The sequence below is a fragment of the Carassius auratus genome, chromosome 35, assembly GCF_003368295.1.
Source record: "Carassius auratus strain Wakin chromosome 35, ASM336829v1, whole genome shotgun sequence".
NCBI lineage: Eukaryota > Metazoa > Chordata > Actinopteri > Cypriniformes > Cyprinidae > Carassius > Carassius auratus.
Window position 1 is genome coordinate 4,932,322 of NC_039277.1, and position 17,664 is coordinate 4,949,985.

Genomic DNA, 17,664 nt, shown 5'->3' on the forward strand with positions numbered 1-17,664 from the left:
CTAAATGAAACCGACAGCCTCTGTAGTCTCATTTAGCCACTTGTTGGTAAACTTTTGAAGACTAAAAACCAAAAGTGGGTGTCAAATGTACAAAATAAATTTTTATAAAATTAAACTTTTATCATGACTTCTCCTGCGCCATTTATTATGATACAGTGACTGCAATATGTATGCGGTTACAAGTTTTAATTGCTCAGACAGGAAATATATAACTGTCTTATTCGCTTTCCTCACAGCCACTGACTCAAGCTCTTCAGATTGCATCCATGTTGTTGATCTACCAAGCCTTGATGGTTGCTCTTGCATGTTTTCTAAAAGCAAGGCAACAGGAGCTTCCTCTAATTGTCCCGTCTTGAACTGATGACATCCTTAATGCTTTCAGAAAAAAAAATGGCACGCCTGTTATTATTTTTGAGGAATACTGAATCTGTTATTGTGCGCTCCTGATTTCCCTTGAAATGGGGCCAGGAGAACTGTCAGACACTAAATGGGAAAACAGAACTCAGATATTTTCTTGAAAATTAAGAAGTAATGCATTACTTTAGTCCTTTTGTCCTTCAGCATCTTACATCTTCAAATGAGATTACATGGAGCTCACTTGATGTTTTAGTGCAAGGAAAAGGCTTTTTAAAGAGCTGCTCATCCTCTGCATTTCCTGTCCCCCTCAGCTCATAAATAATCCACTATAGTTTTTGCCTCATGGAGAGACATCACATATGCCTTTAGAGGCCTGGGCACGCTTACCTAAGCTCCTGAAGTAAGGTGAGCAGATTTCTGAAATGAAAACCGGGGACATTTCCTAGTTCGGTGGTCAAAATATCACGAAAATATCACTTGTGATTATCTACAAATTAAAAAAACGGGGACAATAATTGTGTATCTGTTTTTGTTTTTTAATTGTTGTGGTTTCCATTTATTAAGTAAAGATTACAGTAATGTTTGAGGAGAAAACGTAACTTATTTTATTAATAGGCCTACGATTCACCAAAAATCAAGCTATGAAAAGTAAACAGTAACTCTTGCACATAGCACAAAATTATGACTTTACAAGAACACATTAAAAATAAAATAATACATATAAGAACATATGATAAATAAAACTTTTTTTTTTTTTTTTACATTTTCTGACAGTATTTGTATAAAATAATTGCAATTTAAAAGTTATTCCATGGAAATTGATCTTTACTAATCAGACTATTATAAATAATATAATCTATTATTTCACATTTAGTCTCATTTTGATGATAAAGTATGTGCTTTCTGCAAATGTAAATGTGCAAGCGTAATTGTTTAGCTGGTTGTGTGTGTGTGTGTGTGTGTGTGTGTGTGTGTGTGTGTATATATATATATATATATATATATATATATATATATATATATATATATATATTGAAGGAAGGTTTAATAGGCTACTGCGTGCAAAGAAAAATATTGCAACCTTATCATGACGTGTGCACACAAAAAGTATTACTTTGTGTTATCATCTATAGTTAGCATGTGACTATGGGCGTCTCTTTTGATGATGACAGCACTCTGCTCTCCTCCAGCTTCAGCTCCTCCATGGCTTTAGTAGCGGCTGTCTGGATTGAGAGTAAGAGCAGTGTTCACAGTAAGAGCATCTCTCAGTGTGCGGCTGTCATCTTAAAGAGGGTCGCTGGCTGCAGGATCACACGAATGGGCCAGATAATGGCTCCAATATGTGCTGGAGTGAGTGGAGGTCTTCACAGCCGACCTCTCTGAATGATTTAGTGAGGGTGTGTGTGTCTGTGTGTGTGTGTGTGTGTGTATGCTGAGAAAGAGAATGTTTATTTCTCTTTTTAAGGCCTGTTAATTGCCTTTTCTACTTCCGTTATTGAAACCTTCCGTGTTTTCTTTGATGTGAGCAGCAGGGACTAGAGACTAAATAAAGAACACCGTAAACTTTTCATTGAGAGTTATTACAGCAATTATCATTGATTTACTTGACTGGCTTGCGTTTCACGTATAGGCTCATTTACAGATGATCAGTTACGATACACTCATTACTCCATAAATGAGCATGTTGATGTTTTCAATGAGCTGATCATGTTCTAGCAAACATAGGGGTGTTTCTTCAGCTGTTTGCACTTTTGTGGACATTTAGAAATAATCTCTTTTAAAACACTTACCACTCTCTCACTATAGTTTATTTAATCTGTCCAACAGTGTCTATACCTGCAGCACTGTCATCCATCCAAGCTAGAGTTTAGCAAAACAGACGAGTTATACCTGAAAACCAGCTAATTAGGCTGACATGAAATTATTTCATTTTATTTTATTTTACTTAACTACATAACATAGGCTGGAATGTTTTCAGATTTCATTTTAATTTATTTTCAAATTGTATTTTAGTTTTGTCATTCTTAATATATATATATATATATATATATATATATATATATATATATATATATATATATATATATATGTGTGTGTGTGTGTGTGTGTGTGTGTGTGTTCAACATGAATTTATTTATTTTAAATTAACCAAAAACATTTTTTTTATTGTTTTAGCTAGTTATCAATAACAACACTGACTTTTTACAAATGTGTAGAAATATTTTATTGGGAAATATTAATTAATTGGAAAAATACATATTAAAATATTTCTGAGATAGATTTCATGTGATATTGGTTTTAATAGACTTGATCTGTCAGCTCATATATAACTCAGAGCTGGTGTAAGAGACCATTTTCATCTTCACAAAACTAAATCAGATTGTTCCATCCTCTTGGACAACACACAGATATGTTACCAAAATAGTCAGGGAGGCAAGGCATTTGGATGTTTATTCAAGACATATTTCAATACCTTTTGAGGATAGGTCCTCGTGGGGATTGTGGAGATGCAACCTCAGAATCATCCAGCCCTCCCCTCTGCTCTCCTTTCCTCTCTGTTTCTGTTCGTTTCACACACACACACACAGAGAGAGAGAGAGAGAGAGAGAGAGAGAGAGAGAGAGAGAGATCATATTAGACTGTAAAACCCCTAATCAGGACAGAATCCTGCTGTCCCATTACTGCAACTAAACAAAACAGTGAAGAAAGGCCTATCCTTCCTCTGAACAGTCAGTAATCATCATAACTATCATCATCATCAGTAATAAGTGCAGCTTAATGTCTGAGGTCTGGACGTGAATAGTTTAATGGTATAAATATCTGTAGTTCTCACAGACTGCTGCAGCTCTCAGTTAATGTCAGCCACGAAAGGCAAAGGCCAAGCTTTATGCCCACTGTAGGAACCAACATGCGTGAGATGTGCACTGCTACTCCTTCCTCTTCTTGCATCTCTTATCCTCAAAACTGCTGAATTTTAACTGGTGGCCATCTAAACCTAAAAGCAGAACAGGCCAGATATCCCTGGAGATCGGTTAATAACCTTAGGCTGGCATTATTTTATTTTATTTTATTTTATTTTATTTTATTTTTATCAGCAGCACAGATGTATGTATTGCCACAGGCATGTGTCCAGCTTTAAACTAATGTTTTATTTATTATAAATTTTCCCAGCAGATGTACAAAAAGCAATAGGTGTGTTACAACTGTAAATCATTTTTTTATTTTATTGTTATTTTATTTATTATTTATTTTTGTCAGTAATCCAGCTACAGCTGTATGTAATGCCACAGGTATGGTACAGCTATAGGCTGATATTTTATTTTTTTATCAGCAGCACAACTGTATGCAAATGCAGCGGTTCCAGCTGCAGCCTGATGTTTTCAGCAGTAAAATAACAAATGTTTAGTCTGCCATCTAGTGGCTGCTGGTGTTTTCACACGGAAGACCGTTGCGTGTGTACTGTAGCTCGTGTACATCCGGGTGCTTAACCACAAGCCGAACAGCTTAATCTAATATTAACAGTGTACATTTGTTGGTACGGTGTATTTGCTTTGTTTACTTTTCAACGTCTGTCAGAAGTGTACAGAATGTGCTTGCTGGCCCTCGTGTTCTGTCTGGGCTCTCAGATCGTTTTACTACTTAACATCGATATCATGTTGATACTGTAAGACAAAGGAACATATTTAAAAATATAAGGGAAATGGTGCTTTTGAAAAGGCTATTACTAATCTATTAGTTTGGTAATGCAAACATCAAATATTTATAATCTATCTTATTTCAGTAATGACACAATGACACTGGGGAATTCTTCAACATATCTTGTTTCGTTCACAGTAGAAAGTAAATAATTTGGAACAACATGAGAGTGAATAAATGATGGCCTGTTGAAGTGCAGCACCTCTTTCGTTATTTGATCTAGAACAAAAAAGGTTGAAAACCCAGACTAATGCTATAAATGTCACAGTGTGTCTGGTCTGTGTATCACTGGGTGTCCACTAGAGGTCTCACTTCCCCTTATCGTCACTGTTCATTGTTTTCAGCTGTTTCCACTTTCATCGTTTGTACATGTCTTTAAATACCTGGGTTGTTTCTGTCCTTGTTACGGAGTCCTTGTTTAATGTCTATGCGTTTTACATGTCCGTCAACTCTTGCTCTTGCTCTTGCTCTTGCTCTTGCTCTTGCTCTTGCTCTTGCTCTTGCTCTTGCTCTTGCTCTTGCTCTTGCTCTTGCTCTTGCTCTTGCTCTTGCTCTTGCTCTTGCTCTTGCGTCCACGTCTTGTTTATGTTTTGTTTTGGATATTCTGGTTTTGACCCTGCCTGGACTGTTTACCCCTTTGGATTTGCCCTATAATAAACTGCTTACCTGCAATTGGATCTCTCCTTGTTTTCGGTGTCGCCTCACGTAACAGAAGGACTCCGTCCGCAACGAGATCCAGCGGTATGCCGATTCACGCTTCTTCCCCAGCCATCGAGCGGGAGAGAGGCGGTCGCTTTGAGGAGACCCGCCTGGTCGTGTTTCGCGGGACCAGGGGAGGTCGTCGAGGAGGAGGTGGGCGAGAGGAAGCACAGCACAAGATGGCCGCCGACCCAGCGACGCTGTGGTGCATAACCACCAACCCCGCACCACGAGGCCAGATGGAAGCCAGCCTCACCCCACAGGGCAAGATGGCTGCCAGCTCAGCACCAACGCCCGTGATGGCCGCTGACACCCTTCTCGACTACTTCGAGATGCTATCAAGGATCCTAGAAGTTCCCAAGACGGTTCACGTCATAGCTGCTGAGCCAGCGCCTCAGCACAAGATGGCCGTCAACCCAGCGCCACAGCACAAGATGGCTGCTGAGCCAGCGCCTCAGCACAAGATGGCCATCAACCCAGCGCCTCAGCACAAGATGGCCGCCAACCCAGCGCCTCAGCACAAGATGGCCGCCAGCCCAACGCCACAGCCGCCAGCCCAACGCCACAGCACAAGATGGCCGCCAGCCCAGTGCCACAGCTCAAGATGGCCGCCAGCTTAGAGCCACAGCACAAGATGGCCACCAACCCAGCGCCACAGCACAAGATGGCTGACTCAACGCCTGAGTCGCCAGTACAGGTGCCACCGACTCGCCGTCATAAAGGACGGAGGACGAGGAGATGGGCGTCTACCGTTCTTCAAAGCCTGGAGAACGTTCCCGAGCGGGCTGCTGCTGTCCAGGAGGACGTTCCCAAGTGGGCCGCTGCCGTCCAGGGGGACGTTCCCGAGCGGGCTGCTGCTGTCCAGGAGGACGTTCCAGAGCGGGCCGCTGCCGTCCAGGGGGACGTTCCCGAGCGGGCCGCTGCCGTCCAGGAGGACGTTCCCGAGCGGGCCGCTGCCGTCCAGGAGGACGTTCTCGAGCGGGCTGCTGCCGTCCAGGGGGACGTTCTCGAGCGGGCTGCTGCCGTCCAGGGGGACGTTCCCGAGCGGGCCGCTGCCGTCCAGGAGGACGTTCCCGAGCAGGCCGCTGCCGTCCAGGAGGACGTTTCCGAGCGGACCGCTGCCGTCCCCGAGGCGGTGCCCGAAGTGGTACCCAATGCTGTTCCAGAGACCGAGGTGGTGCCAGATGCCGAGGTGGTGCCCGATGCCGAGGCGGTGCCCGATGCTGTTCCTGTGATCGAGGCAATGCCTGATGCTGTTCCGGAGACCGAGGTGGTGCCCGATGCCGAGGCGGTGCCCGATGCTGTTCCGGAGGTCGAGGCGGTGCCCGATGCTGTTCCGGAGGTCGAGGCGGTGCCCGATGCTGTTCCGGAGGTCGAGGCGGTGCCCGATGCTGTTCCGGAGGTCGAGGCGAGGCCCGATGCTGTTCCGGAGGTCGAGGCGAGGCCCGATGCTGTTCCGGAGGCCGAGGCGGTGACCGATGCTGTTCCGGAGGCCGAGGCGGTGCCCAATGTCGAGGCGGTGCCCGAGGCGGTTCCGGAGGCCGAGGCGGTGCCCGAGGCCGTTCCCGATGCGGTGCCCGAGACCGCTCCCGAGGCCGTTACCGAGGTGGTGCCTGAGGCCATTCCCGATGCAGTGTCCGAGGTTGCTCCCGATGCCTTGACCGAGGCAGTGCCCGAGACCGTTCCAGAGACAGTGCCCGAAGCCAAGGCACCTCAGGTCTTCACAGACAGTCCAGAGTCTAGTCAGATTCCCGTGGACTCTCCGGAGTCGGGTCAGGTTCCGGTGGACTCTCCGGAGTCGGGTCAGGTTCCGGTGGACTCTCCGGAGTCGGGTCAGGTTCCGGTGGACTCTCCGGAGTCGGGTCAGGTTCCGGTGGACTCTCCGGAGTCGGGTCAGGTTCCGGTGGACTCTCCGGAGTCGGGTCAGGTTCCGGTGGACTCTCCGGAGTCGGGTCAGGTTCCGGTGGACTCTCCGGAGTCGGGTCAGGTTCCGGTGGACTCTCCAGAGTCGGGTCATGATCCGGTGGACTCTCCGGAGTTGAGTCATGTTCCCGTGGACTCTCAGGAGTCGAGTCAGGTTCCGGTGGACTCTCAGGAGTCGAGTCAGGTTCCGGTGGACTCTCCGGAGTCGAGTCGGGTTCCCGTGGACTCTCCGGAGTCGGGTCGGGTTCCAGCGGACCCTCCGAAGTCGAGTCGGGTGCCAGTGGACCCTCCAGAGCCAGGGCCAGTCACCGATGACCCTCCAGAGCCAGGGCCAGTCACCGATTACCCTCCAGAGCCAAGTCAAGTCACTGGGTGGTCTGCTGCTCCGTTCTGGAGGACTCCTGTCTCAACCACGGGGGCGTGTTGGTCATCTGCTCCGCCCTGGAGGGCTCTGGCTTTGACCACAAGGCCGTGGTGGTCTTCCGCTCCACCCTGGAGGGCTCTGGCCTTGACCACAAGGCTGTGGTGGTCTTCCGCTCCGCCCTGGAGGGCTCTGACTTTGACCACAAGGCCGTGGTGGTCTTCCGCTCCGCCCTGGAGGGTTCTGACTTTGACCACAAGGCTGTGGTGGTCTTCCGCTCCGCCCTGGAGGGCTCTGGCCTTGACCACACGGCGGTGGTGGTCCTCTGCTCCGCCCTGGTGGGCGCCTCAACATGCCCTTTATGGACTTCTGTTTTGTGTATTTGAGTTCTGTTATGTTTCTGTCTGTTCCCCTTAGTTTGTCTGGCCCTCCTTCCCTCCCCCTGAACCTCCTCCGGTCCTCCTCCCTCCTGGTCCTTTTTTGTTCTGTTTGGGGTGTCTGAGGAGCATCTGGTAGCTGCTCCTTAGAGGGGGGGTTATGTCACAGTGTGTCTGGTCTGTGTATCACTGGGTGTCCACTAGAGGTCTCACTTCCCCTTATTGTCACTGTTCATTGTTTTCAGCTGTTTCCACTTTCATCGTTTGTACATATCTTTAAATACCTGGGTTGTTTCTGTCCTTGTTACGGAGTCCTTGTTTAATGTCTATGCGTTTTACATGTCCGTCAACTCTTGCTCTTGTCTTGCCTTGCCTTGCTCTGTGTCCACGTCTTGTTTATGTTTTGTTTTGGATATTCTGGTTTTGACCCTGCCTGGACTGTTTACCCCTTTGGATTTGCCCTATAATAAACTGCTTACCTGCAATTGGATCTCTCCTTGTTTTCGGTGTCGCCTCACGTAACAATAAAGCACCATCTCCAAACAAGATCTTTCCAGTTCACTCACATGCTCAATAGCAGAGAAATGGGTGGAAATAGTAGATGCAGAGATTTGATTGTGCGGTGCATGATTCAGTTCAAAACACAGGTCCTGCATTAAGAGATCCTTTACAGTGCAATATAAGAACAGAACAGTACAACTGCTTCCCTTTTCCTTCAAGGAACAGTATTTAACATTGTTTAAGGACAAAACCTCTCTAAGGCAAAAAGATACCAGCCAGTTTCTTATTGTTTCTGCAGAATATTTCACAAATAATTGAAAAAAAGGCACATAACACATTGAATTTCACATTAAGTAGAAAAACTGCTTGATAATCACCCAAATAATACTTGTAAAATGTTTATTAGTCTATAATGGCACCTGAAGAACAAAGCACCAAAGTTCATATATATATATATAAATAAAATAAAATAAATAAAAACAATCATTTAACACTAAAACTTTCTACCAAACCTATAAAATACAGCTATGTACAATTCACACATATAAATAATTCATAGATTCAATTGTAAGTTAAACTGAGAAAAATAACAAAATGAGGCACACAAGTTTATAAAACATGTATAATTACATATGCTAAGGTATGAATTACAATGAATTCTGACCCAAAAATACATAATAATAGTCAGAACACTAATACTATTACATCCAGAAAATCCTGAGATTTTGAGACTTTGAAACACAGTAATTTACTATTATTCTAATAACATATATACCAATAAAACATTTTAGATTAGTAATATTAGTAGTAATATTAGTAGATTAGTAATATTAATAGTTTTTAGAAGAAACTAATATTTTCATTGCAAGGACACATAAATTTGACTTTAAAGACATTTATAATTATTTAAAAGATTTATTTTTCAAATAAATGCTGTTATTTGTAACTTTCTATTCATCAAAGAATCCTGAAATTTTTTATAATCTTACATACTCTAAACTTTTGTTGTCCAGAACATCTAAACTAATGTTTCACAGTATCCACACAAATATTAAGCAACAAAACATTGATTAACACTGATAATAATCAGAAATGTTTCATTAGCAGCAAATCAGCATATTATAATGATTTCTGGAGATCATGTGACACGGAAGACTGTAATGATGCTGAAAATTCAGCTTTATATCACAGGAATAAATTACATTTTACAATATATTCAAATAGAAAACAGTTATATTAAATTGTAATCATATTTCATAATTTTACTGTTTTACTGGATTTATAATCAAATAATTGCAGCCTTGGTGACCATAAGAGACTTAATTTCTAAATTTTGAAATCTTACAGACCTCAGACTTTTGAATGGTAGTGAATAAAGAAGATCATTTTCACAGTTAACAGTCCAGCAGTGGCTCTTTCAGTGGTGGCTCTGTTTACTCACTCATGTCTGCTGGGTGTGTCTGCTAACTGATATTGACACAACTTTACTTCCTGCAGAACATGGACCTTTCTTTGATAAAGAAAGCTGAAAACCAAGTCATCGCTTTTGAATAGAATCTGAATGATTTGACTGATATTCTATTCAAGTTCTTTAAACCAAAGTGTTCCTTGCAATTATATTGGGAAGCAGTATGTTTGTATTTACAATATAAATTATAATTTCTTTATTAAACATGTTTCAGAAGGCTTCCCAGACCAGTGATGTTTTACATGACCTTTCCAGTTACTTGGTTATTTGATTGCTTGTTTGTTTGAGATTTTGCAGCTCATTTTCAATTTTGTCTTATTTCATTCCTTACTTATTTTCAGTGACAAATTCAAAGATTTATGCTCTTCACATTATACATTTATACACATGCATTTTCAGATACAAAGTTGAATTTATGACATACATCTGATCACATGTGTGAAAATCAAATAAATATTCATTAGTTTGTCACACACACAGAGAGACATTTTTTTTTTTCCTTGGAAACATTGCATTTTTTATACAGTACAAACTGTATTTTCCATCCTTTTTTAACTCCTACCCATAAACCCACCACTCAAACAAAACGTTCTGTATTTTTTTATTTAAAAAAAAACTTAATTTTGTATGATTTATCAACAAACATTTGGATATTGCCATCTTTATGAGGACATTACAAATTAATAAATAAATAAAATAAAAATAAATAAACACTTTCTGAGGAAATGTGGAAAGTGATATATTTTCAGTAGGTTCTCATGAAAAGAAAAATCCCAGCAAGGGTTTTTTTTATTTTTAGTTTTAGTTTTTATTTAGTTTTTCTACGAAAAGAATGTTCATTTGAACCTAACAATGAGAACACATTTTCATAGAGATCTCTTTATTCATAGAGACACATCCGGCAGATTACTCTATATTTTAAGCAGATATATCCAATCTATGAATCTAAATTTGTCACCCACAGAAATAGGATACGTCTTAGTGCAAACGTTCACATTGATGTCACATTACATGCGTCATTGCGTCATCACTGTCCGCCATATTGAATAAGGAAATAAGCGTGGAAGAGGCGGGGCAACGTCCCGGATGCATGTAAACATCCACGTCAACAGAAAGTATATTAATGAAACAGTTCTAAGGGCACGGAAGAGTGCAAATATAGACATTACCGTTTGTGGCGGATGTATAATTAAATGACTTAAACACGGTGGTGTTTTAGGTTTGTGCAAACAATGGCTTCCCTAACGCAGAGAAACTCGGGCCTGGTGCAGAGACGGACCGAGGCCTCGCGTAGCGCCGCCGCGGATAAAGAGAAAAGCCCCGGAGAGGATGAGCACGAGTCCCGCCGCGGAGAAGAGGACGACGACGACCAGGGAGACGCTAAAGAAACGCGGCTGACTTTGATGGAAGAGGTGCTGCTGCTCGGACTCAAGGATAGAGAGGTTTGACGCGACTTATGTGGCTTTGTTAGTCAAATGGTCGCCAGGAAGCGGCTAGTAACTGAAGGAATAGATAAATCCTTTAACACGACAGAGATTAAGTGTTTTAAGAACAGCTGGTCCCGGAGAGCTTCACCATTTAACGTTAGCCTTCTACGAGGGTCCCAGGCGTGTGTGTAAAATAAGGCTGAAAGGCTGTTTTTTAGGTGTAAATTATGTAACTCTTTACAACGTCCCTCCATATAACAGTTGCAAAACAACCTAGCTTGTAAAGGTTAGACCAATAACTTCAAAATTTCACAAAAAATGAATGCAGTCAGGAACATAATGACATTAAATGTAAAGTTTTAATGCCATTATGTCTGTTACTTTATGCATGCATGTAATTTCTTCCATATCCACGCCAATAATAATAGCATATACTATCTTATATGATTTATGCTGATGAATAATAACTGGTGGACTTTTTTGTTGCTCAGGGTTACACATCATTCTGGAATGATTGCATATCGTCTGGTCTGAGAGGATGCATGCTGATTGAACTTGCCATAAGAGGACGCCTGCAACTGGAGGCATCTGGAATGAGGAGGAAAAGCCTGCTAACCAGAAAGGTGCGTGTGATTTTTGGGGGGCTTGTTTTTAACATGCTTTACACTTCGATCTTTACTCTTTGAACCTGTTTGTTCTTCAGGTGATTTGTAAATCGGATGCCCCCACTGGAGATATGATGTTAGACGAGGCATTGAAACATGTTAAAGAGACTCAGCCTCCAGAGACAGTCCAGAGCTGGATTGAGTTGTTAAGTGGTGAGTTGCGAACATATCTGATACATCATACAAGAAGACAAGTTATTTATTGTCAAGGCAAAGTTCACCGTTCTAACGTGAATCACAAAGATTATATATATATATTTATTTTAAAGTGTATCAATGTTCTTTTAATGCAATGAAAATCATTGGGGTTCAGTGTTGTTTTACACCTGACCGACTTTCTTGATTTGATCAAAAAACATTTGAAACGTTTAGAATATCAAATTTCTGTGTCATACAAGCAGTTGTAAAAGCTTGTGAATGATGACGAAACTTGCACAAACTTTCTTTTTAACTACATGAAACACTGTTTGCAACCCATTTTACTTCTGGGATGTGATGCTTTTTAAAGGGAAATAGAATTGTGATCTACTAAATAGTTTTTAGGATTGTAGAGAAGTGTTTGTTAAAGCTTTATAAGCTTTCAACCAAACTGTCCAGCTACAAGGTGAATCACATTACCAACATTGATTTGAAGCAGCATTTTTAAAAATCTGAAAAGACAACGGTAAAAGACTGTGTCCTCAATGGCTTTAGGATCAACTACAAATCCCAAGAAGCACTACAAATTACATAATCTAATCCAAAACAATGGAGTTATATGAAACTATTAATTTACAGTTGTTGACTAGATCTATAGAAATAAGAATACATACTATTTAATACACATCAATTGCATCATTCACAATGCTTCATAGAAAACCCTTGAAAGCTCTTTTGGTGTAGTTTGCTCATTACAACTCTGATTGGTGGGGTTCTCTGTACAGAATCATTGGCAATAGCTTTTCACCACATATTCTATAAAAGAAAATTAAAATAAGATGAAATAACGTGGTTTGATGGCATCAACAAAAGCATAGATTAACAACCTTGCAACTCGCAGCATGCCTGTCTTTAAAGGTTTAAAGTTGTTAAAAACCAATTTCGCTACAGAGAAAATGAGTGTTTTTATTTACGAAACCCAAAATTAAAGGTTTTTTCAAAGTTATTTTGATATTGTGTTGACCTAAAGCTTAATATTGCAAATAAGATTGTCATATAAGACAACATTGACTTGAATAAGACACAAGATATTGATATTGACTTGTATGAGACATAAGATTGCTACAGATATCAAAAGGTACTATAAATGGGTCAGTCCAGTTGTGCCATCATTTCAAGAGCCCTTTTTACGTTCTGTAGGTGAAACCTGGAATCCGTTGAAGCTGCACTACCAGTTGCGAAATGTGCGAGAGCGCTTGGCTAAGAACTTGGTGGAGAAGGGCGTTCTCACCACAGAGAAGCAAAACTTCCTGCTTTTTGACATGACCACCCACCCGCTCACCAACAACACCATCAAGCAGCGGCTGGTGCGCAAGGTCCAGGAGGCCGTCCTGGAGAAATGGGTCAACGATCCCCAACGGATGGATAAGCGTGTACTGGCGCTGCTGTTCCTGGCACATTCCTCTGATGTTCTGGAGAACGCCTTCGCTCCTCTGCTGGACGACCAGTACGATCTGGCCATGAAGAGGGTGCGGGTGCTTCTGGATCTCGAGCCTGAGGCTGAAGCTGCTAAGTCAGGCGCCAATGAGCTGCTATGGGCGGTGGTGGCCGCTTTCACCAAATGAACCTCTAGAGAAGAGAGAAAGGGACTTTCAACTTTGTGCTCATGGCATTGGACTCAGAACGCTGGCCCCAAGCTTGGTTGATTCGGACTAATATTGGTGATGGTGATGTTGGAAATGCAAATAATGAAGGAGAAGATGATACTTGGAAAAGAACAGCTTTTTCTCATTGTCACAGATCTGTCTCTGACCTTCACCAAAATGTTGCCCTGTCTACTTCAAATGGCCAATAGTTGCTACATGATTGCAATTCACTGTGAGGCTTCTTGTAGTTCATGCACTTAGATCATAAAGTTCATGTAAGAACAAAAATGAGCGCATTGAAGGGAGGTGGTTTGTAAAGGGTCTGTACTTAACTAGGCCATTACCAATCCGAATCCAGATCCTGGTATAGTTTCTAGAGTAATTTCAAACACCATGTGTCTTTGAATAAGGAGCCACTTCTTCCATACACACAGGTTTGATTATCTTTGTCATGGTTACAATGGAAATGTCCTGTTTCGGTTGCATTTGCATATTCAGCAGGAAGTGTTCCATTAGTTTCTGTTACCTAAAATGGGTCCGGAGTTTAAGGAAAATAAAACCATTAAAAATTCATTTCAAAAGACTGAAACACGAGCATAAGTTTGTCTCTGGTGCTTTGAAAGATACATGATCCTGCTTCCTGGCAAGTCTTCTTTCTTGAAATCCACTCTTTCTGAATGCTCAAAGAATAAAGTGTTCTAATGCGAGCTAATATTTTAGTTTTCTTGCTTGGCGATTGACATTGGCCTGTGTATAAAGTGTCTTTAACTTAATCGCGATCGTTATATTACGCATTGCCTTTTTGTTCTGTGTTCAGCTTATCAAAACTAGTTCATCTCTCCAATACGACACCATCAGTTCATTCTGACAATGAATGGCTTGGGTTTTATACCATAATGCACCACATACCAGGTCAAGGAAGCATTGAGCTCACAAATATGACATAAATCAAATGTCTGGGTTTAAGTTGAGTTAATTTCATACAGACAGCCAGTCAAACACTACAGGAGCCCCAACTTCAAGAAAGGCATTCACTCCTGAGGCCTTTTCATAGTGATCACTGCATTGATGTAGCTTTCTTGTCATATATATGGTTTTGTTCATGCAATAATCTCCCCTCTTGCTATGTTTCCAATTTTTATACTATGTTTTTAATCATTTTTATTTTGTTCCTTCCTTTAGCCATTACCACAATATTTCAGAGTTGTCTGTCATGTTTTTGGTTGTCTCTTGTCCTGACAGAGGACAGGTAAAGCCCTTCCTGTGTACACAAGCAGGTTAGACATGATGATTTACTGTTAGTAAACAATACATAATGAGCTGTAAAAGTAGAGATGGTGTGAAACGGATGCCCTGATTTGTACATCTGCTTTGTATCATATAATAAAGTAATATCTTTAAGTGCCTGGAAGGTGTATGAATATTAGATGTCATCATTCTTTGTGTATTGCAGATGTTTTCTGTGAAAAACTGTGAGTTTTATCTGAGTAAGTTGGCCATAACCTCATAAGACTCCAAACACATGTATGAATAGTTCAGGCACGACTTAACAGCAAGTTCAGTAAAAAGAGTTGATTGTTGACTCAGAAATCACTCAGTAAAATATTATGGTGCGTTCACGTCCTCTTGTGAACGACAGTATTAGAAGTAGTTATTATGTCATGTGTGTTCAAGATGGGGATTTATCTTTACTACAGACATTTCAGCAGTTTTATTGTTTCTAGTTTTTTTTTTACTTGTACAAACTGCTCAATATACCAAAAATGTGCTTCGGGTGTGTTATACTATATACTGTTATACTATAGGCTACTAATGTATTTTGTTTATGCAACAAGTTTTATAACTAATGACTCACTGAAGTCAGACTATGCTGATTAATTCAGTTTGATTCAGTAAAAAACTGCTCCTGTTGTTTATTCAAGAATCTAGACAGGTCGTGTTTTTAATTAATCTAAAAATTCAGGGAACATTCACACACATGCAAGCAGTTTATTATATAGTTTTAATTATATTTAATTCGTTTCAGAAAACACCATAAAATATCACCCAGGAAATATTAAACATTTAATTTGCTTTGACAGTAAGTTGTTATACAGGTACATTTACATTGTGATCACTTGATAAGCGTTGGCTTGAAGTATTATAGGTTTACATATTACTAATAGCCTACATGTCACATTGTGAGGCACATTTCTTTAAAACATTCAACATAGACATGCGGTCAAGATCTGTCTGGAACTACTTTATCCATGCGTTTCTCTGAAAACATTTGCATACCTTACAACGTTCGTCAGCCAATCAGATTCAAGCATTCAACAGCTCTGAAGTATAACTACAAATAATCTAAATGCAACTGTAGGTCATCAGAATAAAATATAAAGAGTGGCTCCTAATAAGTATTTCAACACTTATGTCACTCTTTAAATGAATTTCACTGCATTAGATGCAAAATATCAAGCAATTGATGCCTGCAAACTGCCTATTCTAGAGTAAAAAAAAAAACATTTACATAACTTTTCTATTTTTTAAACAAATTGGTCTCCACAGTTTTACAGTTTTATAAAAATATATAAGCATAAAAAGTTCAATTGTATGATTAAGATCTCCACCTGTAAAGTTGGTTTTATGTTTTTACCAGTTTTCTCCAACTGGGGAGCCATAAAAAAAGTTCTTCATTCTTTTCTAACATGCTAAAATGTATATAAAACATTTAATACTGTATATATCTTAAATATCTGATGTCTTAATAACAAATAAAAAAAATCCTAATTCCCTCCCACCCCCCCACCCCGACCCCCTCGCTGACATTTCAGCACGTCATGTGTATAGTGTATGCATGTGTTTTATCCTTAATAAATAATTTGTGGCATAATTTGGCAAAAGAATATGGACAGTTTTCTTAAAAGAAAATCTCTAGATTCTTCTGGACCATTAACTTTATCTTCCCTTATCCATTATCTGAGATCCATCGTGGCCTCTTCCTCTGTGACTGGTATGTGGGGAAAACTCCAAACTAAAGCAGCATCTGACAAAAAAATATCACCCATAAGGACACAGAATAATTTAAACAATTAAAAAGGCAACACAAAAAACAAATGGAAGTTATGATGAAGAGGCAAGGCAATTTATTTGTAAAGCATCATTAAAAACAAATTTTAACAACTAATCAAAAAGTACCCCTACATTTTTAAACATGGCTTTACCATGAATAGATAAAGGGCCTAAAACTAATTTAGGGGACCCATATGTAATTGGGGGTACAAACACAATAATCTCTGCTTTAAATTCATTCGTATGCAAAAGATTCTCATCCAACCAAGATTTCAGGACTTTCAAACAAGCAGGAAGTGGCCAAAGTGAGTTACTTATTTACTGGCAAATATATTTGTGTGTCATCAGTTTAACAGTGATATCATATGCGTTTTTTTGTTTGTTTGTTTGTTTTTTAAATAGACCCAATTGAAAGCATATATAATGTAAACAAAATGGAACCTTGGGGAATCCCACATGTAAGAGGAACCGAAGATAATGTAAATTGACCCAAGGCAAATGAAAAACTTCTGTTTGTTAAATACGACTTAAACCATTTTAAAACAGAACCTTGAAACCCTACCAATCGCTCAAACAGTGCAATAGGAATTGTATGGTCTGTGGTGTTAAATGTTGCACTAAGGTCAAGTAAGTCAGAGTGCAAAAATGTCAGAGAATGCTTAGAAAGTAACTTATCTTGTGGCTAAAATAGTAGCCAAATCTGAAAATTCACATTTCACATTTACATTTAATCATTTAGCAGACGCTTTTATCCAAAGCGACTTACAAATGAGAACAATAGAAGCAGTCAGGTCAACAAGAGAACAACAACAGTATACAAGTGCCATGACAAGTCTCAGTTAGTCTAGTATAGAACGCATAGCCAGGATATTTTTTTTTTTTTTTTTTTTTTTTTTTTTTTTTATATAAATGAACAAAGACAAGAAAAGGGAAAGTACTGGTGTTAGTAGGTTAAGTGCAGGCGAAAAAGATGAGTCTTTAGACGTTTCTTGAAAATTAGTAAAGACTCAGCTGTACGAATTGGGATTGGGAGGTCATTCCACCAGCTGGGCACAGTCCAGGAAAAGGTCCGTGAGAGTGATTTTGAATTTCTCTGGGATGGCACCACAAGGCGTTGTTCACTTGCAGAGCGCAAACTTCTGGAGGGCACATAGGATTTAACCAGTGAGTTTAGGTAAGTTGGTGCTGTGCCAGTGGTCGTCTTGTAGGCAAGCATCAGTACCTTGAATTTGATGCGAGCGGCTACTGGTAGCCAGTGTAACCTGATGAGGAGAGGAGTAACATGAGCTTTTTTTGGCTCATTGAAGACAACCCTCGCTGCTGCATTCTGGATCATTTGCAGAGGCTTGACAGTA

At 40.5% G+C, this 17,664-nt stretch overlaps 1 protein-coding gene across 1 annotated transcript; it reads left to right on the top strand.

Moving 5' to 3' along the window:
• The first annotated feature begins 10,435 nt into the window (after positions 1-10,435).
• LOC113054098 (Golgi phosphoprotein 3-like) lies at positions 10,436-14,669 on the top strand. Its single transcript, XM_026219416.1, has 4 exons — positions 10,436-10,824; positions 11,301-11,432; positions 11,513-11,627; positions 12,813-14,669. The coding sequence occupies exons 1-4, from the start codon at positions 10,615-10,617 to the stop codon at positions 13,235-13,237; spliced, it is 882 nt and encodes a 293-aa protein (XP_026075201.1). The 5' UTR covers positions 10,436-10,614; the 3' UTR covers positions 13,238-14,669.
• Positions 14,670-17,664: the final 2,995 nt, after the last annotated feature.